The sequence below is a fragment of the Esox lucius genome, chromosome 8 (assembly GCF_011004845.1).
Source record: "Esox lucius isolate fEsoLuc1 chromosome 8, fEsoLuc1.pri, whole genome shotgun sequence".
NCBI classification, from domain to species: domain Eukaryota; kingdom Metazoa; phylum Chordata; class Actinopteri; order Esociformes; family Esocidae; genus Esox; species Esox lucius.
This window is the reverse complement of record NC_047576.1, coordinates 18,066,409-18,086,863: the sequence shown is the minus strand read 5'-3', so window position 1 is coordinate 18,086,863 and position 20,455 is coordinate 18,066,409. Positions and strand designations below refer to the sequence as shown.

At 40.6% G+C, this 20,455-nt stretch overlaps 1 protein-coding gene across 1 annotated transcript in view; it reads right to left on the bottom strand.

The window, feature by feature from the left end:
• si:dkey-21p1.3 (collagen alpha-1(I) chain) overlaps nt 1-20,455 on the bottom strand; it is a 28,779-nt gene extending 8,324 nt beyond the window's left edge. The window contains exons 1-48 of the mRNA XM_020048788.2: nt 20,355-20,455; nt 19,327-19,510; nt 16,794-16,895; nt 16,302-16,383; nt 14,641-14,711; nt 13,397-13,450; nt 13,096-13,215; nt 12,888-12,926; nt 12,439-12,492; nt 12,270-12,323; nt 10,508-10,615; nt 10,356-10,409; nt 9,673-9,726; nt 8,128-8,172; nt 7,808-7,861; nt 7,647-7,691; nt 7,504-7,557; nt 7,376-7,420; nt 7,216-7,269; nt 7,029-7,079; nt 6,616-6,669; nt 6,485-6,529; nt 5,841-5,897; nt 5,492-5,599; nt 5,324-5,377; nt 5,187-5,240; nt 5,015-5,059; nt 4,788-4,841; nt 4,551-4,595; nt 4,342-4,395; nt 4,173-4,226; nt 4,013-4,066; nt 3,823-3,876; nt 3,641-3,694; nt 3,492-3,536; nt 3,353-3,397; nt 3,027-3,134; nt 2,743-2,796; nt 2,601-2,654; nt 2,384-2,437; nt 2,181-2,288; nt 1,998-2,051; nt 1,760-1,867; nt 1,580-1,633; nt 1,371-1,424; nt 1,194-1,247; nt 1,051-1,104; nt 837-944 (exon numbers count right to left, since the gene is read on the bottom strand). Coding sequence (XP_019904347.2) covers nt 837-944; nt 1,051-1,104; nt 1,194-1,247; nt 1,371-1,424; nt 1,580-1,633; nt 1,760-1,867; nt 1,998-2,051; nt 2,181-2,288; nt 2,384-2,437; nt 2,601-2,654; nt 2,743-2,796; nt 3,027-3,134; nt 3,353-3,397; nt 3,492-3,536; nt 3,641-3,694; nt 3,823-3,876; nt 4,013-4,066; nt 4,173-4,226; nt 4,342-4,395; nt 4,551-4,595; nt 4,788-4,841; nt 5,015-5,059; nt 5,187-5,240; nt 5,324-5,377; nt 5,492-5,599; nt 5,841-5,897; nt 6,485-6,529; nt 6,616-6,669; nt 7,029-7,079; nt 7,216-7,269; nt 7,376-7,420; nt 7,504-7,557; nt 7,647-7,691; nt 7,808-7,861; nt 8,128-8,172; nt 9,673-9,726; nt 10,356-10,409; nt 10,508-10,615; nt 12,270-12,323; nt 12,439-12,492; nt 12,888-12,926; nt 13,096-13,215; nt 13,397-13,450; nt 14,641-14,711; nt 16,302-16,383; nt 16,794-16,895; nt 19,327-19,365 — 2,919 coding nt within the window. The 5' untranslated portion in view covers nt 19,366-19,510; nt 20,355-20,455. The remainder of the gene's footprint in view (nt 1-836; nt 945-1,050; nt 1,105-1,193; nt 1,248-1,370; nt 1,425-1,579; nt 1,634-1,759; nt 1,868-1,997; nt 2,052-2,180; nt 2,289-2,383; nt 2,438-2,600; nt 2,655-2,742; nt 2,797-3,026; nt 3,135-3,352; nt 3,398-3,491; nt 3,537-3,640; nt 3,695-3,822; nt 3,877-4,012; nt 4,067-4,172; nt 4,227-4,341; nt 4,396-4,550; nt 4,596-4,787; nt 4,842-5,014; nt 5,060-5,186; nt 5,241-5,323; nt 5,378-5,491; nt 5,600-5,840; nt 5,898-6,484; nt 6,530-6,615; nt 6,670-7,028; nt 7,080-7,215; nt 7,270-7,375; nt 7,421-7,503; nt 7,558-7,646; nt 7,692-7,807; nt 7,862-8,127; nt 8,173-9,672; nt 9,727-10,355; nt 10,410-10,507; nt 10,616-12,269; nt 12,324-12,438; nt 12,493-12,887; nt 12,927-13,095; nt 13,216-13,396; nt 13,451-14,640; nt 14,712-16,301; nt 16,384-16,793; nt 16,896-19,326; nt 19,511-20,354) is intronic.

The window sequence follows — 20,455 nt, the reverse complement described above, 5'->3', positions numbered from 1 at the left end:
AATGCCACAGGTGTTACTGAAGCAGGGAACAAACTGTTGAATGTGCTAAAGAGTTATTAAATAAATATAACCAGATCTAACTCCAGTTGTTGTAGCTTGTGAGGTGGGGGTCCCTGCTGGCTCAGGCCTTTTTGGCCTTAAGGTGTCATTGTGTTTCTGTTTAGGTCTGTGCGCATGCACGCCCCCTCAACAACATAGGTTTGTATTATTTATTGGGGGGTCAGGGTCACTGGATCCCAGCATTTTCACTCTTTTCCAGGGGGGTCACATTGACCTGTCGGTAATATTGGGGGGTTCATGACTCAACCATCCCCCCCTAATTCTACACCCCTGGCTCCCCTAGATGTGCTTTTACCGCGTGACACGCCAAAAGACAAACATCACCCACTGTCACAAAAAACCAACAGCAACTTACCACAAGGTGTCTTAACTTACCTTGTTCATATGTTCAACTTATTTCATACCCATAAGTACATATTAAAATGAGACTTCTTTTTTTTGGACATGATATTTTGTTAATCTGTAATGTTTATATGAATTCTATTCTGTGTAGTTTTCACAACTACAGGCTTGCGGTTTGTATTCCCATGGGGATCAAGTATGAACAAAGTATGAAAATGTATGCACTCACACTAAGTTGCTGTAGATTGCAACGTTGCTATATGACTTACATAGGTACAGTAACTGCATAGTATTTCCAATGAAACACAACATCCTAAATATGCTGTACGTCAACATTTTTGTTAGAAACAATATTATATTTCTCTTGACATAATGATGATAAATCAAATTTCTGTTACCCCACTCTCGTATATTATGTTAACATAACCTCTCACCTTTGACCCTTTGTGCCCCTTAAAACCTTTCTCTCCAGGAGGACCAACAGGTCCAGATCTGCCTTTGGCTCCTAGAGACCCTGGGAATCCCCTTTTTCCCAGTGTGCCCTGCATATGAACATCCAAGAAAATAATATAATTTAATTTATAATTTAAATAAAAAACTGCTAGTAACTTTTTTACAATTGTACAAAAGTACAATAATATTCCCTACCATCCTGCCTTTTGTTCCAGAATCTCCTTTCGTCCCCTTTGAACCTTGTAATCCCTAAGAATAACAAAAGAGTAAAGATAGTAGATAGATGTGGTGGCTGGAAACATTTAGAAGTTAATTAAAAAAGCAGAGTAAAAACATACCACATTTCCTTTGACACCGGCCGTGCCAGTCTTTCCATTCTCCCCATGATCTCCCTGGGATTAATTAAACACAAATCTTATTCAAACTTGTACTAGTAAATCAAGTCCCTTGGAACTGGTTAAATCATGTAAATTACTTTGAATCCTTGAGGACAATAATAGAATGGTTCTTAACACCTTTGGTCCTTGAAGTCCAAGCTTTCCAATTATTCCTCTTTTTCCTGGTAAACCCTGCAATGACAGGACAAGAAGGAAGTTTTGGACTGCAAACTAAGGAGCAAAAGATAACTGAATGTGATAATGTTGCCCCTGGGAGACAGTCAACTTCTGGGTGATACTTAGTAACTGTGTATTAGATACAATTAACTCTAAAAATGAATTCTTACTATTGGTCCTTTTGATCCCACAAAGCCCGGTGGCCCTAACCTTCCAGGGGGTCCCTGTGACATCAGACAGAACCCAACGAGACAGTCATTAACAACAGCCCAGAGCATGACACCCAGAAAAACTTCAGCTTCTGTACTGGACTCATAAACAGTGGTACCATGACAGTGGAGTGTACTCACTGTGGTTCCAAGAAAGCCCTTCTCTGCCTTGGCCCCTGCTGCTCCGGTTTTGCCCCCAGGACCATAAGGACCAGCAAGGCCTGATGGGCCTCTGATGCCTGGCTCACCCTGGTAGGACATCTACATCTTTGAGACACTCAGGAATCATTTAGAAATCTCATGTCATTTCAGTCAAATTTCAATTAAATAGGATCTAAGTTCGGGCTGAAATTAGATAATTTTCTGATTTACGACTCACCTTCAGTCCAGAAAACCCTTCTGTTCCACGGTCCCCAGAGGGTCCTAAGTATCCCTGGGAATCAGAGGAAACCAGCATTAATGTTTTTTTCGTAGATATAAACTTACTGGAACTCTGACTTCGGGCCATCGCATTTACATTTCCGTAATGGACACATCACAGTGTCCAAACCCAACAACCTACTTTTTTGCCAGGTGGGCCCTTTGGACCTTGTTGACCTGGGTTGCCTCTGTCTCCCTGGATACCTTTTCCACCTCTTTCCCCAGGAGCTCCCATTTTCCCCTTTTCACCCTAAAACATTAAAATAAAACATTTAACATTTTGACTTTTGAATACCAAAAATAATGACTAATACATGTATTAGTGACAAATGAATTAATACTTACCGGTAGCCCATTCAGTCCTGGTGGCCCCAATGGCCCGTGTAATCCAGTTGGACCCTAAATTACAGCAACACTTGTCCTTTTTTTATGCAACCATCTTTACCCATTGAGAGTCAATTGGCTCACATTACACTCTTTGGTAGAAAAGGTTATACCTGGACCAAATGGATCTAGATCTTGTTATAATGACAAAATAATCAATACAGTATAATCAATCTACCTCCTCACCATCGACACCGGCAACTCCCTTCTGTCCAGTAGCTCCAATGGACCCCTGCACAAACATAGGACACGAGAAGTGTATAATAACCCTATGATTAGTTAGGAAAGATGGTTGATGACCTGTAAAGAGAGAGTTTTACCTTATCACCTTTATCTCCAAAAGGGCCAATGTTTCCTGGTGGACCGTCTTTACCCTACAGTGAGCACATTCATAAACACAAAACCATGAAGAATAAAGTAGTCCATTAAATAGACATGTTATTTGTTTTTTGGGCGTCCATCAGGCTAAACCACTGCCTCCGGTGAACATTGCCTACAAATCCAGCCCACTGCTCTTTCATCAGAAACTCTATCTTTACTCACTGGCTTTGTCTCCACACAAAAAAAACATGAAAATGTATGGGAACAGCTCAAATTAACTTACTGGGTAACCAATAACCCCTTGGGGCCCGATTGTTCCTCTGGGCCCCTTGTCCCCTGGTGGCCCTTGCAAGCCCATTTTACCCCATGGTCCGATATTACCTGCTATGCCCTGTAGAAACAGTGCAGGTCATGAACAAAATCTAATAGCACTGAATATAACTGGACAACATTCACAATAATGCTAAGAGGTCTGTAATGCTACTGTTAAGACCAGGGATACTGATGGTCCCAGGAACTCCACAGGTGCCACTGCACATGTTAAGGAATAACATGGCTGAATGGTAACATCTACCGTGCTACAGTTACTAAAAGGTGTTGTAGTCTTACAGGAGCTCCTCTGTATCCCTTCATCCCTGTCAATCCCTGCAGGCCCTGAAACACAATGGGAGAATATCTCTGTGAGATTCCCTCCGAGTTCAGTCAGACATAAACCTCTGGGGAAAAAACAGACATATTTGACACTTACTGGACCTCCGCGTTTCCCCTTTGGGCCTTCTTGACCTCTATTCCCCTTCAGAAATAAATATGTTAGGAAGTTATGTATCACTATTGAAATACACTACATAGCTCTGTTGTTGCTTTATTGGGATCCATTTTCTACAGTGTTTTCGGTACCTTCAGTCCAGGATTTCCAGGAGGCCCGACTGGACCCTCTTTACCTTTGGCACCCTATGCAAAGGATAATGAAACAAACGTACAAAGCAAAATTCCATTGATGCTGACAAACACAACACTTTGTCAGACAAGGCTAAGCAGAAGAGTTGGAGTGTTTATGGAGTACCTTAGACTGGACTTACTCTGACCCCTGGCTTTCCTGGCTTTCCACTAATTCCTCTACCGCCAGAATCTCCCTGTTAAAAATATTACCACCATGTTTAGAAAAAAGGATTCCAAAAGTTATTTGGCTGTCCTTGTAGGAGAACACATTAAAGAACACTTTTGGGTTCTAGGTAGAACACTTTTGGCCAAGAATTGTACAATACTTACATTCCTTCCTACTGGGCCTTGAAATCCTGGAGTCCCAGTCTTCCCCATCATTCCCTATGAAATCATATGGAGATATCTTCCATTAGTAAGAGAAATAGTGCCAGAAAAGCCCCCAAAAACCTACAACAGCAATAAAACATATACGTTGTATAATGCCTACCCTGAGTCCAGTAGGTCCAGGATCCCCATCAGAAGCAGATGCTCCAATTGATCCCTACAGGACAAAAATACTGGTCAAACCACATTAAGCGCTTGCGTGACATCTCCAAGTGTATAAGACAGCAGGCCATCTGTGCGCGTGGAACACATGGAGCGCAGTGGGATCTTACCGGGGGCCCATGTGGTCCATTCAGACCCCTACCTCCTAGAGGTCCTTGAAGTCCCTGTGAAGAAAAATGTTGTTCAGATTTCCTGTTTTGGTCTAATAGCACATTTCATTAGGGCACATTTGCAAGTGTGTAAAAACCGATCACTTTTTCAATCAGTACAAATAAACCTAAAATAAACAGACATAACCTTCATCCCATTCATGGGTTACCTTCATCCCTTTCATTCCAATGACTCCAGGAATTCCCGGCCTCCCCTGAATGATTCAAGTTGTCAGATGAAAATACAAGACCTTTAAAAACTGACAGCAGGTCTCAATATCTCTATAACATCATCAACTCCACCTTTCCATGGTCTGGTGTTTAAATTTATACCGTGAGAAAATTGTTCCCTATGGACCATAACAACCTGAATAGACATGGAAAAAGAACTGTTGGTACATAGGGACCTTAATACCGGGTTCTCCTTCAGGTCCTCTGTCTCCTATCTTCCCCACTGCTCCCTGTGAACCAGACCGACACATTAAGATCAATAAAACTTGCGGATATATCTTAACTCAGGAATCTGTGTTTACATGACATAAGGTAAAAATAGTATTTCACCACTTTTTGAAGGATTCCATGATTTTGATCCTGTGCATGGTCTCGTAAATGAAGACATGCTATTTCCACTTACAAAAGGCCCTGGCAAGCCAGCAAATCCCGCACGACCTTCTCGACCCTTAGAAAGACCAACAAACAACATGTCATCTCACACTGAAGAACCAACACAACCAGAATAATGACTGATAAAGTGATGAATAAGCGAATGATAAATCTATAGTAGATTGAGAGAACTCATACAATACCTTAACACCCCTTGGTCCAATAACGCCCAGGCCACCGGTAGGACCTCTGTCACCCTGCACAGACAGACGGTCAGTGTTTAATATGCATGGGTCTATCTAGAGAACCACTTTGTAAATCACCATAAGACTGCTCTTACCTTTGGCCCGTCCTTTCCCTGCTTCCCATTCTCACCAATGATTCCATCATATCCCTGTTGAAACCGATAGGTAAAGCAAAGTTATTATAAGGAATAACAAGATAAAATTAATAGACTGTAGTCCTATCACAGAGCTACACATGACCAGATCAAAGATGTTCCACTTACTCTGGTTCCAGGGAATCCAGGCGGCCCAACTGGTCCTGCATTACCCACCGTGCCCGAGGCTCCTCCTCTACCTTTAAAGCCTTTTCGGCCAGGAGGCCCAGGTCCACCCTGCCCATCAATGGGGAAAGAAAAGGAATCCAAATTTCAGTTGGACATCTATGCAATTGACATGTTGAACATTTTAGAAATTCTCTTCATGTTCATGCTCAAATTGACATAGGTGAAAGGCTGTCATACTTAAGCATTAAGTTAAAAGATATGCCCATTGATAAACCTAACACTTGTACTATAATGAATTGAATATACTGCAGCAAGGACTTTGAGTAGTATGGCAATAATGTTCACTGACCCGGTCCCCTTTCATTCCAGGATCACCCTTGTCACCTCTCGTTGATGCTTTGATCCCCTAGATCAGGAAGGAAAACATGGACAATGGGACACACAAGGACGTGCAGCTACATAGTAAAGTGGGTAGAATAGACACTAAGGGTAAATTAACATTGAAGTCATTTAGTTGATGCTCGTATGCAATTTACATTGTTGACTGCATACATTTAGTACCTATAGTACTTAAAAAAAACACGTTTAGCCAAGTGGAAGCCAGGGATGATTAGGTTAAATTATTTGAGGGCCAGATTGGAAATGTAGCCATTAACTGCCCTGGGGTACTGGGATACCTTCTGGCACTCCAACACCATCAGCAGCATCTGGTCTACCATCAAGAAACAGGCCAAGACCGACCCTGCTTAGTTTAATAGCATGCCAGCAGTTGGATGCAGGGTGCTATGCTGCAGGTGAATGGCTAATAGGTAAGTATTAAGTTGTAAGAAAACCTGACTTTGGCATAAAGTTTAAGCACACTGATTGGTTAAAAGGGCTAAATCTACAAAATGAATGTGTTATTTGACCATGTGAAATTTCCCTGTTACTTCACAGGTGTGCAAACAAAGATTGTTTTAATTTAAGAAAATAAATTGCTTTAAGTAATCTTACTGGATCACCTGAGGGTCCAGTTTTTCCTGGCTTGCCATTGGCTCCCTGGTATAACAGGAAAAATAACTTTACAATTGGATTTATTAAACATAAACATCTAGCATTTCAGGAATAAAAAAATGTAAACATACATTAAGTCCAGGGGGTCCTGGTTCACCTATGTCCCCCTCATCACCTGCTTCCCCCTGTTAATAAACACAAACATTTGACTGAATGAAATACAAAAGATTATACTTTAAGTTCACCTCATGGTCCACTGAATCCAACTTCCAAACAAAATGTGAGTTCCGCTTCAAATCCAAAATGTAGCCAAATACGATCTTTGTTTTTAAGCTTACGTCAAAACATGGATTTAAGAAGAAGCATTTCTTGTTTATTTCTTTGCTATGTGTATGCAGGCTGTCAACTTATTGCTGTTTTTCCTTTCATTTGGACCAATTACCACAGGCCTTCTCTCTTCAGAGAGACCAATTGGTGATAAAATTGGTAAACACAGTCAGTGAGTAAACACAGTCAATGAAAACTCTCAAAATAATCAACTGACACTCACAGGATCCCCTTTTGGACCGGCAGGTCCATCTCCACCTATTTCTCCCTGTGGACAAAACCAATATATTCATCCTTTGCTTTAGTGAATCCAGAGCATAAATGTGACATAAACTTAGGCTAGCTCAGATATAAACTGTAGTTCACATTTTGAAAAGTATGTGTATCAATATAATCATTCAAACCTGAGGCCCACGAACACCAGGGAATCCAACATTCCCACTAGAACCTGGCTCTCCCTGGTATATGAAACAAAAGCGCAATACCAGAATAAGACTTGAACCTGGGTGACAATATTAGAGGTGAGTTCAATTTATCTTTCAATTCAGGAAGTTGGATTCTCACCAGAGGTCCAACAGCTCCCCTTAGGCCTAGTTCACCTGGTTGGCCCTAATAATAGATGGAGAGATTGGACAGCGCTGTTGACACATCTGTCACAATAACTAAAACATAATGCGACAGTTTGTTCTTACTGGTGGTCCATTGACTCCTGGGACTCCGATCGGTCCTCTTGGCCCCATTATGCCCTAAAAATGTCATTATTAGGTTAATATAAGTGGCTTGTAGGACTTGGTTTCCATTGTATGATCCAAAAAAGTGAAGCAGGGTCACTTACAGGAGGGCCAGGCGATCCGACGAACCCAACGAAACCGATGTCTCCCTTAAAAACAGAAAAACTCTCAAGACAGAGCAGACATCTTTAAGAAGACAGGTGGATTCTTTTGAGGAACAGGTTAATAATGACTGTAACTGTTCACAGACAACCGTGACACTTACGGTAGGTCCTGATGTTCCTGGGAAGCCCAGTTGTCCTCTGGGTCCAGTTATTCCCTACACAGACCACAGCATGAAAGGAACCATTTAAACAGTCAACATACTTCAGTCTGTTCATAGTTAACACAGCTTCAGTATCAAACAGCTGATGTATACAAGCACATGTATCAAGAGGGTTAGGCCAGGTTTGCAGTGTCAACAAAGTACTTTAACTAAACATAGTTTTGAAAACTGACATTTAGAGATGCTAATCAAGGAAGGGTTAGTTATCATCTAGAATTGCTGCTTTTAGTTAGAGGGGATGTTAGTTAGTTATTACTCACTATATATCCAGTGATCCCTATGAGTCCACGGTTTCCTTTATTTCCCTGACAACAACAATGTCAGTAAATTAGAACTACATTTAAAAGTCAGAATGTAATGTTGAAAACCAATATAAACTTTAAAATAATTCCTTAATCAGTGTTGATATAAATGTCAATAAGATAGATGTCAATATTTTACAGCAAACTTTAGCAAACGTTAAACGCCACTAACAAAACAATCTAGAGAATGTCTGATAGTGAACAACACTCATCTCATTCTACACTGTTAATTCAGGTTTGGAATGGGCAAAAGTACAATACGACTCTCAAAAGAATTAGATCACATAACTATATTGTCCATTTAGTAGGCAGTGTTCAAAGGGAGTTCTAATTAAGTGAAAACCAGCTCAGTACTTTTGTTTGATGGTTTTGCATGCAAAATGTTGGTAGCATTGTTTAGCATTGGCCTGGAGCAGCATGAAATGACACTGCTAGTACAGAAAGCTCTCTCTGTAACGTATTAATATAATTTACTGTAACCCCTTATGATTCCCTTTTTTAGTTTAATATACCATAGTTATTGCTGGTAGATGCTAAATACTAATGGTAATACATGAATGTACAGACAAATGGTGATAGTATGTTTTATGTTTCATTGTTTTTATTGTTGACTTGACATTTTAAAAGACACGATACTACAAAGCATTTGTAATGGATAATAGATTTTGACAACAGAAAGATTAATAAAAAAGCAACCTGTACCAGCAATATATTTTTTTATATTGCATTTAAATGTAGTTATTGTTTGTGAACATTGCAGGAACACTGACTTGTATTTAGTTTTTCTCTGTTTTTGTAAATAATGTAATTACAAACTAATACTAATAAGATAATAATATCTATTATTTTCTTTATCACCAGTCACTCCATACATCCCCATGTCCATTTTTGGATTGCGCAGGAAGTTAAGGTTAAACAATTTAAATCTTAATGTGGGAGTTGATTCTGCACTGCAACAAATAAAATGGAAATTATAATGAAGTGGTTAAAATCCTTTTTGATTTGCCAGTCTGTACAGTATTATGCAGTGCACCCATTATACTTATGCAAGCTCCAAAATACAGTGCCATCCATAAATATTTGGACAGTGACACAAATTGGCCAAAGATGTATGATCTAAAATCAGTACTGGAAATAATGATATTCTCCTTGGAGTGTGAGAACACTTCTGTTGTTATTACACTACAATAGTTTCTTATAAATGAACAAGAATTTATTTCATATAGATGACCCAGATTTACGTCAGATATACTGTATAGTATAAATGGATAAACATGGTCACCTTCTGAGGTAATGTGGAACACTTTTTGACCGATACTCGTAAGGCTACTGAACTATGTGTATTGGAGTGGAATGAGTGGTGGACATCTGGTTCTGCAAGTCCTTCCAGCTCCATAAACAGAATTGGAAAAGAAATCAATGTTGGGAAGCAAACATCTCACACTGGCATCAAAACAATTATACTATCACCAGTAACAGCACTTTCTTGGTGCCCATTCTTACCTTATCTCCTTTTCTGCCTCTGTTTCCCTGTTGTCCTGGTTCTCCTTCATAACCCTGAACAGGACACAGAATTGCTTTCAAATTGGTGGCAATACTTCTACAGTATCAAAGAAATGTCTAGCATACTATTTATTGCAGAACCCAATTGTGGAAAGTCTCAGGGCATATTGCAGCTGGCCCTCAAGATAAAAACCTATATGGTCAGACCTTACATTATGATGTTTGCCCCAGCTTAAAACCATTCATTTTATAAATTTGACTTTCATATAAAGTACCAGTCAACAGTTTGAACTTTGGGCTGGAACTATATATGTCCACTAATACATCTTGGTGTTTTTTTATGTTACACAAAATGTTAAAGTTTCTGGTTTGAGCCCTAAATATGAATTGGCTTTGGTAAATCAATCGATGTACTATGGGTATGACAAAACCTTCCTTTAAACTGTTCTATTTACATTGGTAACCAGTTTATAACAGCAATATAGCACCTCCAGGTTTTTTTTTTAAGGCCAGTATATCACAGCTATTGCGTTGTATCCAATCAGACTGCGCTGAAGTTATGTTTAAGAACAGCCCTTTAAGTTGTGTTTAAGAACAGTCGTGGTATTTTGGTCACATACCGCACACTCTTAGGCCTTATCGCGCATTATCTACACAACATTAAAAGTTCTAGCAATTCTTACCCACTCACCCAGCTCCCCCTTAATTCCCTTCTCTCCTCTGTAACCCTGGAGACCCTGTTAGGACGAGTAGAGGAGTCTGTCAACAATGACACCTGAATGGTCCTTATTAACATAAAATGCATTGAACCCTCCTTCCTCTGTAGGTAACATACCTTTTCCCCGGGTGGGCCTGGTGGGCCATCATCAGAATCCATACCATCAATCCCATCATTCCCAGGTCGTCCTGGAGGCCCGGGTATTCCTGGTGATCCAGGAAGCCCCTGGAATACAGAGGTTGGGGTGGTAGGAGATTTACAGTTTGTATACACTGCAACAATTTTCCTGATCACAAAGCTATTTAAATAACATTAACATAATATGTAAATACTATTTTCTATTTGCATAATATAATGAAAAACTCTCTCTGGGCCAGAGGTATACGGTGAGGCTCAACAAATGTGCTAGCAGCACTTTGGCAAGTGTCCTGGCCTGAAAGGCACATAAATCCACTTGTAAAAAAGTCTCATTCAACTAGATAAAACTAATGTAATGTGAAAATGATTATAATGTCAGATGTTCAGGTAACGACTCCAATGGGTAACACATTAATGACAATGCTTTCCCTTACAAATGGAAATCTTCCATTCATTTTTTAAGCCAACAAGTGGTGTTTTTGGGCAAGGTTTATAGACTCTAAAAAGCAGAGAGAATGTGAGGGTACAGTGTTTCCCTAGCAAGGGTGAATTACCATAAGTTAATGATAAAAACCCCAAGTGTTGTGTTAAGGTAAATCATAAAAACATATTTTTGGATCTCAACTAAAGCTTAGCTGAGGTAACACTGTGGTGGAAGTTGTTCTTTCAGACTATTTGCTAGGTTTACTGGCACTCAGTTACAGACAGTTTGCCCAGTCTGCTGGCCTATGTGGTGCCAACATTGCCACCGTCTGTCTGAGACAGCCTGGCACGGCTGGGCATCACGGCAGTTACACTGTGCCAGGACAAAAAGAGCAACTAGCAGTGATGCATTTCAGATGAATGGGTATTTGGGTATTGGAATGGCATCACTTGTGTTGAATATGTTTTTAAAATTCAGTCAATATAAAAGTATAAAAATGTCAAGCATATATTTGGGTATGTTCCATTTTTCTCTGCTCAATTAAACAGGAAGACAAACACTGAAACGAGCTACAAAAGCCCATAAACATCCTATAAAACCTTGCTAAATCTCTGCTTTTGACAGCTGATCACTGAAAAACAGGTCCAGCTACGGTGTGGTGAATCAGTGACACTTCAGGCACTCGCAAGAATTTCTCATATACTTGATGGTGCTGCTGCATTACAGACCAAAGTGCTGAAAGCAAAAGCAGTATGTAGCTTTTAGGCTCAGATCTCCAGTGCATTCTAATGAGAGCAGTCTTGGCCTCTGGCCTGACGTTGGTGTTGCTATGATACTGTGGTGTGGAAGCACTCATTTCACTCATCTTAGAGCAATCCTATTATAAGTGTGGTTAACACTCTGGGATAGCAGAGGAGGGAAAATGGAAACAGCAGGTGGGTTAACTTCACCTCACTGCCATGCGTGCTTTTAGATCTGAGTCAAAGCAATAGAATTTAACGTTGACATTCAAACATATAGGCTGACTTAACTGATGCTGTTCTCATTGTTGGAGCTGTCAGCTGTAATGAATGTATAATAAAAACGAGCTGATCACATTTCCGTCAGTCAGCATACTCTCTTATCCAGATAAATCACATTAGTTAGTGCATGTATTTTCGTACTTATTTGCACTTGTCCCCCTAGGGAATTGAACCCACAATCCTGGCTTTGCAAGCACCAAGCTCAAATTACAGAGCCACATGGCCCTATGAGTTCCCACTCAGCTGTGGCTCGCCCGAGACATTGATCAAATTCAGAAGAAACTGAGATACCTACGATTTTCCCTTGATCTCCTTTCTTTCCTTGTTTTCCAGTGATTCCTGGTGGTCCCTGGAATAAAAACAACCTTAGCTATCAGTAAACAAGTGTTGAGTGTGACAGGTGTCAATTCAAATTGTCCATTAGTGAGTAATGGGCTACTGATATTGTTACAGCTTATACCCACAGGAGGTCCAGGATCTCCGGGGGGGCCAGGTAGTCCTGGAGGGCCCTTTAATCTCTGAGGATAAACAACCAACATTCTAAATGATGTACAGGACAGACTGTGAAATTATTTCAAAAACGAAAATGGTCTATCTATATAATGGTCTTCTAATCTGATGTTATACAGTTTATTTGATATGCGTCATTAATCCCCGGATGGGCGATGTGGTCTAGGTATCTGTGACAAGTTGTGATTCATAAAAAAAATGGTTAGCCTTTTTTTTTTATAACGTTCTCGTTTTGATTGTTCATTTTCTGCACCATTGTGTTTAATTGTGTTTTTTACTCTGTGGCTTCATCATGAAAAACATTTGAAAGAATTACAGACAGTGATCTAGACTCCTACGAGGTTTGGTCGCTACGCCGCCTCCAATAACACCATCTCTCTCTGTATAGAGCCTGATCACCTACCGGCCAAGTTGCAACTAGCTTTTTGTAGAATTTCTTTTTCTGGAAGAGAACAGCACACACAACTTTTGAAGGGTCACTCACAAATCACAAGTCCGGGCATAGAACCAGCTGTGGTATGGTGAAATATAATCACATTTATAATAATTTACCCAAACAAACACGCAATGTAAGCTTTTGGTGTGCACTATGAGAAACAGTAAAACAGCACCTTGAAATCCCTCCACTCTTCCTCAGAGGTTTTGAACACTATGATGGCGGGCATCCCTGGTGGGCCGACGGGGCCTCGGTAGCCTGTGAGTCCAGTCCGGCCCATCCCACCAGCGTAGCCCTGTCACAAAACACACCAGTGTTTTATGGACTTCCACAAAATGGTCACATGGGCAAGCCCACTATCATGTATAAATAGGAATCTTCTGAGCACAAAGAATACAGAGTTTCCAGTAAATACAAAGCCATTAAGACGATCATATGTCCCTTATGAATACATGAGATTTTGTTTGAACACATACTTTATCCCCCTTTGGCCCAGGCAGTCCAGTCAAACCCGGTGGGCCTTGAAGTCCCTGGCAAAAACAAAATCCATTCTCTTTATTCTCTGAATTCAGAAGTATTATTTGTAGCTCTATTTTGGTTATACTTGTGCAATTGACAAATATCCCAGTTCTCTATTCCTTTCAAAATACTATTTGGGTTCAAAAGAAAATCATGTCTCCCTTTCTTGATAAATTAAAGGGATATTTTACTCAAGTATCTTTTAGCATTTTGTTACTTTATTCATTATACAGTAAAAACATTTGCATGTGAGCAATCAAGTTTAAAATTTTTCTCTTGAAAATGTGACTCACCAGTGGAATAATGAACAAAATACTAAACATGTTTAAGTAAAATATCCCAGTCGTTTCCTATGTCCGCTGCTTAACGTACAGGAGAACTTAGATGTTGCAATTCCAAAACCAACCACTGGAGGAGGCAAGTGTATAGCTTTGTTGAACTTTCATTTATTGCAGACTCCTGCCGGCTATACAGATGATGAACAGCGTCATCCCTCCCTCCTGCATTTTCCCTCCCTCTTTCAATATGGGCAATTTCTCTCTATACATGCAGCATAATAGGCCAAGCCCCATGCGTAAGGCCTTTGCAGTGGACGTGAATGACCCAATTCCTTCAGCAACACCCTGGGCTTAATTCAATAAGCTTCAACCAAACTCATTCACACATGATCTTCAGCCACTATTGGCTTGCAGTAGTGGGTAAGTGTCTGGTCATCCTGCACTGAGAATAGATATCCTTTCATAACGCTGCAGCGTTATTGTGTTGAAGATATTCTTGGGAATATTCAAATGATTCTCAAACTTCTCTTCGGGGACCCCTAGAGACGTTCCAGAGCTAGCACAACGGATTTAGCTTAGGGCTATAACACAATTGTGAAACGTCTAGGGTTCCCTGAATGGTCTTGTTTTTTTGGCTTGCATTGTGTGTATGGTGTTCAATGGACTGGATGAGGTAGCAAACCAACCAGTATTTTCCTGGGTGTTCAGAGTTGCTTCACTTCCATGTAGATTGGTTGAAAATATCAAGGACATTCTTTAGTATGGTAATGTTTTTGTTCAAAGACCAAAAATAAGGAATGAATGTTTTAGTCTCCAATGTGTGCGCCCCAAAACATTCTATTACATCATCATTATGCTTTAGACAGCTAACATACTTAAAGTATTTTTGTGTGATTTGAATCTCTATCAATGGCATATTTTACCTGTTGCCCTCGAAGTCGTGGCCTGTAAGTTGTCACTTGCTCTCTGAGAGTGGGTCTTGGTTGATAACTGCCTGAAATGACAGGAATGGACAGGGTGTTCATCTTGGACTCCTACAGAATCCTCAGTGCTTTCAGAGACAGATGCTGTTTCAGTGGTTGTGGCCCCGCCTCAACTGTTGCCATGGAGATCACCCTTTGACCTCTCGACTCTCTGAGGAAACCCGAGCCACAGAGAGCCAGAAGGGTGCCCTCCCTCTGCATGCTGTGAGGGTACAGTGCCGAAGGGCACATGCTGTGTACTTTACCTGGAACGTGGGCAGAAGGTGGATGGGTAGGTGACAGTTTATGCTTCGATCCTCTCTGCTTCTGGGACATAAGCTCAGTTAGAACTTTGTTTTTTGCAGTTCCCCCAATGTTTTTGAGCTGTTTTGTGTTGACTTGTGTTCTGTTGTGTGCCAACTTGCTGTCGGCTACATCCAAATCCTTTATCTCTGGTACCTTACCACTGAGGTCATCCACATCCTTTATCTCTGGTACCTTACCACTGAGGTCATCCACATCCTTTATCTCTGCTACCTTACCACTGAGGTCATCCACATCTTCTATTTTTGTTTCTGTGTTCATTTTGTTTTCTGACTCCGTTTTGGTGTGCACCTCTGTATCCACTGGTAATGACTTTACTTCAGGTAAAACCAAATCCCACTTCTCAACAACATGTCCAGCCTCTGTCGAAGTCTTTGTCATATTTTTACTCTCCTTTTGTCTCTGGTTAGAAGCTTCACCATCAGCTGATGTGAAAGGGATATCAGTGTGATTTGCTTTTGTAGCCAAACTGCTGGGCAGAGAAGCCTCTGCAACGATCTTTCTCCATGTGACAGTGCTATTCTCAGCAGGTGACACTGGACGAGGAGTAATCAAAACTGATTTCAGCATCTCCTGACCTATACTCTTGGTTTCTGAAAGGTTGGCTTGTATAGTGCGTTCTAAAGACCCACTTTGTCTTCCGGGCCCAAAGGCCTTTTTGGTTTCAGGTGGAATCTCTACATCATCTAACCTCATTAATATTGTCTTCTCTGAAACTACTGATTCTCCTCCATCTGCCTCCCAGCCCAGAAGGGCCGGTTCAGTGGGGTTTTCAGACCATGCGGTGGGACTGAGAAGGGCTGTCTCCACTGTCTGAGAGGGTAATACTGGAGATTTGATTTCAGAGATATAACTGGACGTATTGGTTTGGTATGGCTGATGAATGGGTCTGGTAGTACGTGAAGACGCCGTGTTGTTTTCACTATGTGTCTTTTTGATATCTTCCAGTGAATGGAGTTCAGAGTGGGACCCCTGTTCACTAGACCTGTCCCTCTTAGATGGTCTGTCAGGGGCAGAAAGGGGGAACTCTGACAAGGTATCAGCTGCAAGATGTACATATTTAACTACATGTCTAGCTATTTTTGCTTCATCATCACCCTGCAGTGTAGAGGTTTCATTCGGGCTTCCAATCTCATGAGGAATAGTTAATAAGTCTATTTCTGGGGTAATTCCTCTAGTCCTTCTCAGTTTCTCTGGTCCTGGCTGTGTTCTTCTGGATGTCAAGGTTTGTGTCCGTCGGTCAGTGCTCTTGTTCTGCACTGCAGTCTGATCACTCAGAGCAGGTCCATGAAACTTACTTCCTGAGGGATCTTCCTTTCTGAATGATGCCCAGGTCGTAACTTGACCAAGTACCTCTTCATCATCTGCAACCACTTTTTCCTGGAGAGAAATTAAAACATTTAACATTTCATTTTATTTTTAGATTTCAATGAAGAATCTAGTCAATATTTCAATGAGGAATATATATGCTTTATAAAGAAACCAATGTGCTTGGCGTAGGACTATGCCACATTTTTTGAAGAGGACTTAAAAGAAGGCCACCCTACTTAAAAAAAAATCCAGGAAGATCATTAAGAGTCGAGTTTGAGTCCAAAATAAAAACTATTTATTCCTCTCATTAACCTTGCAAACTCACGGAGACCGTTTTTACAACTGATGGAGCCTCCCAACAGACGAGTTGTGGCGCAGTTAAAATCCCAACCATTGGTGTCACACAAAAAATACATTTGCATAAAGCTTTATTGGTTATTAATTCAGGCCCTACAAATAAACACCTGGGTGGACCATACCCATTTGTTTCTGTAAAGGATGCAGGGGGCATGGTCGTCTTCACAGAGCAGTTTGGCTGCGGTCGGGTCAGCCATTGTAAAGGTCACCTGGTTGACAGTGCCCTGGAAACAGAAACAAAACAGTGACTGTTGCTATGTTGACTTTCCCTAATCATCAGCATTGGATCACTGTGTCTCTGATGTGTCTGGGTTTCTTTTTTCCCTATGATTCAAAGCTGACATTCATGTCTTGCAAACAATTATTTGAATGCCCATTTACTTTTAAATGGTTTGAGTTATATTGGTGGGCATGTCATGCTTTATTGATAGAGGGGAGACAGGGGAAAGATAAGAGAGATTTATGAAACTGAGAACAAGAGAATACATAAACTCCTCTTTACATGAGAGTTTTGGGACAAAATCACTGGGACTATTTCTGATTTATACAACAGACGCTTTGTTGGGAAAATCAAATGGTATGAATAATTTTACTAAAACTAATATAATAACTGGCAAAGGCAGCAATCCTAGCAGCTAAATGCCTTTGATATTGATAAAAGGAAAGATGATCCTGTATTTTGTACGAATAAAAAAGTCTAATAACTGACTAAAACATCTTATGATCAATAAAGGTTATTTTTTATTCTTCTCTTGAGACCTTTGGAGTTTAAATATCTAATTGTGCAAAGCATATTTCTGTGATATTGAGCATCAAAGATTTCACAACCAAGACCTATTCATAACATAACAAGGTCCTCATCTTAAGGGAACCTTAAGTGGACAGTATCAATATTCTGAGACATATGCTGATAGTTTTTAGTTGTTATGTAATTATATTTTAATTATTATTTAAAGAGAATGCCCTTCCTTCTTTATAATCACATTCACAAAAATATTTATTAATTTTAAATACACATTTACTAAAGCGATAATTCTCTAAGATGAAATAACTAATAACACAGCTAAAGCTTACCACTGGATGAGTAAACTGATTTGTTTGGCTGTTCACTTTCACGACTCAACACATACATGAATTTACAAGAAAACAGAATGTTTTAACTCTGATAGTGATATCTCACTATCACACACAGTCACACACATGTACCCCAACAAAGTTGTGAGAACCTTTTGGTCAATGGTCTAAACCAATGAGAAGTGGACAGGACTCTGCAGACTGAATGGCAGTCTGTGCTTGATGATGTCATACAATGACAGTACAACTCCATAGTTCAAGTAGCAATGAGCCCCATTGCTTTGGCCCTGACCGCGTGTAAGGGGCCAACTCACAGGCAACTGGTAAGTGCATCCTGGTCACGTGGCCATGGCAGCTTACATGAGTTACAGGTCTAACTCAGCCAGGCAGCATCCCACTTAAGCCTTTCCTCTAGCTATATCTATATTCAAGAAATGGTTGAACAAGGGGCTGTATTTGGGTATTAACAGCAGAATGTTATCCCAGAATGTTATCCCAGACGGTGTCTTTTATTGCACCAGGGTAGTAATTTAAGTATACAGTGTCCAACAGGAATGACTAAAAAGCAAAATAGCCCCATTGATGTGAGGTGGAAGAGGAATGGGCCTTGCCTGTAACACAAAGCTTTATGTCTTCAAATGTCAAACAGCTAATAGTGATTGTAATTTAAAAACACTGAGGACTTTTTTAAAATAGTTTTATGTAGTGGACTATGATTTTATGAGTAAATGGGAAATATGCAACAATAAAACTGAGTAGAATCCACTACCAAATGAATGTATTATGTTGCCTTGGAGATGCCAATCATTGCTGAACTAAGTACTAAATCATATTCAGAGTTTTCAGTTCATGCCTCTTTTGCACTGAAATGTCAAGGCCAAACGCCAAAAACAGAAAGATGCTGTATTACATTGTAATATTACACCTATTCTGTTTAAGATTGCATAAAGAATTAAATCTTTTCGAACAGAGGTAATATTACTAAGGGTTTGGGCTTGCCAGCTTTTACCCCACGATTTATGAGACTTGTCTTGCAAATGTGAAAATCTCACTGTCCACTCCCATTCACTCACATGCACATGTAAAAAGGCCTCAGGCTTGATCCAGGGCATATTTCTCCCAATGGCTGGACACTGTGTACCCACCACATCAAGATGCAGGAAAGAGTGGTGAATACATTTGCATTTGCCAAAAACCCATAAAGAATCTAAAAAAGTAAGCAATGCTATACTCTGACAGGAAGGTCAGTCCCAATTAAACAGGTTGGAAATGAATTAGATTCTGCAAAAATTGCACTGTTAGTGACCAGGCCTCGTATGCCACTGCCAAGGCACTGACCGGGAACAAATCAAAACACCCATGTCGGATTTACCTTCTGTCTTATATTGCAATAGCACTCATCACAGGCTTACCAGTAAGACATGATACCATTTCAGAGTACAACAGAGCACGAATCTGTATGCAAGCATTGTTTCACATCCCATCAATCGCTATTTTATAACACATTTAATAATGTTCAGCTATTTCCTGTTCCTCGCAAATCTATAAAATCAGAGTTGATAGTAGAGGATTTGAACTTACATAGCATAACAGCAGCAGAGCAGTGACAAGGCCCTGCATCACTGCGGACTTGACAGATGCTGGCAGCGGATCCCTCTGACTGTAGTAAGAGTCGGTCTCCCTGTCTCACTCCCACACACACAGGGCTAGACCAGACCCCTCCCTGCTGAAGGCCCAGTGCTGGGCTGGCTTTCACAGGCCATTGCTGTGACCGAACCACCAGGGAAAAAAAGCCTTCAACCACGGTCCACTTCCTGTGTCATGTGGTGGCTCCAGACAGGCAGACCAGAATCCGCCAGATCATTTACTGAAAATATGTATATTCCATGTAAATTAGTCAGTGGTTTACAGAGAGGATTGCAAGTTGTTATAGTGTGAGGTATGTGTTGGTGCTGTTTAGAGCAATGAAGGACAGGGTGATTGGGTACCGGACATTTTATACATGCAGGTAAGCAGTGAGCCAGAAGCAGCGTCATCCATACAGGTCATGTCACTGACGTGGGCCAGGATGAAGGATGGCTGGACTCAGAGACCACCCACACTATACACCATACGCCTGCCTGTGTCCACAGCATGCACCAGCCATACAGGACCAAGAAACACAATGTAATGATGTTTTTTCCTTGATTTCTATGCATTTAACGCAGAGCTGCATTTGTGAAGACTTGTCAGAAGGGCATTTCATATAAAAAAAAAAGAACAATTGCCAGTAAAATATACAAAATTCCAATTATATTTTAAATGCATATAAAAACGATTATATCATCAAGAGCGATATCAGTTCAAATGGAAGTAATGAATCAATTTCTAAGATAAAATTATATTACTAACTGTAAAAGAAGATATGAATAATCAGGGTACATTGCCAAGTTAGTTTGTCCTGTCCTCTGATTAATCCAACCAAACATTCCACCCAAAAACGTGACAATGAACTTCACACAGAGCCTGCCGTCCTTTCAGGTCTATCCCCCTCATTCACCCAAGGTGGGAGGAGGGCTGGGGCCGGTGTGAGGAATGTAGCACGGGGGTCAGAAAAGCAGTGGGCTTACGGTAAAAGGTGTGTGGTACAGCTGGGTAGCACCTCCCATCAGAGTGGGGCCCTGGGTGGATACCTCCAGGCTGGGAGTTATTCCAGGGTGTACTCTTCAGT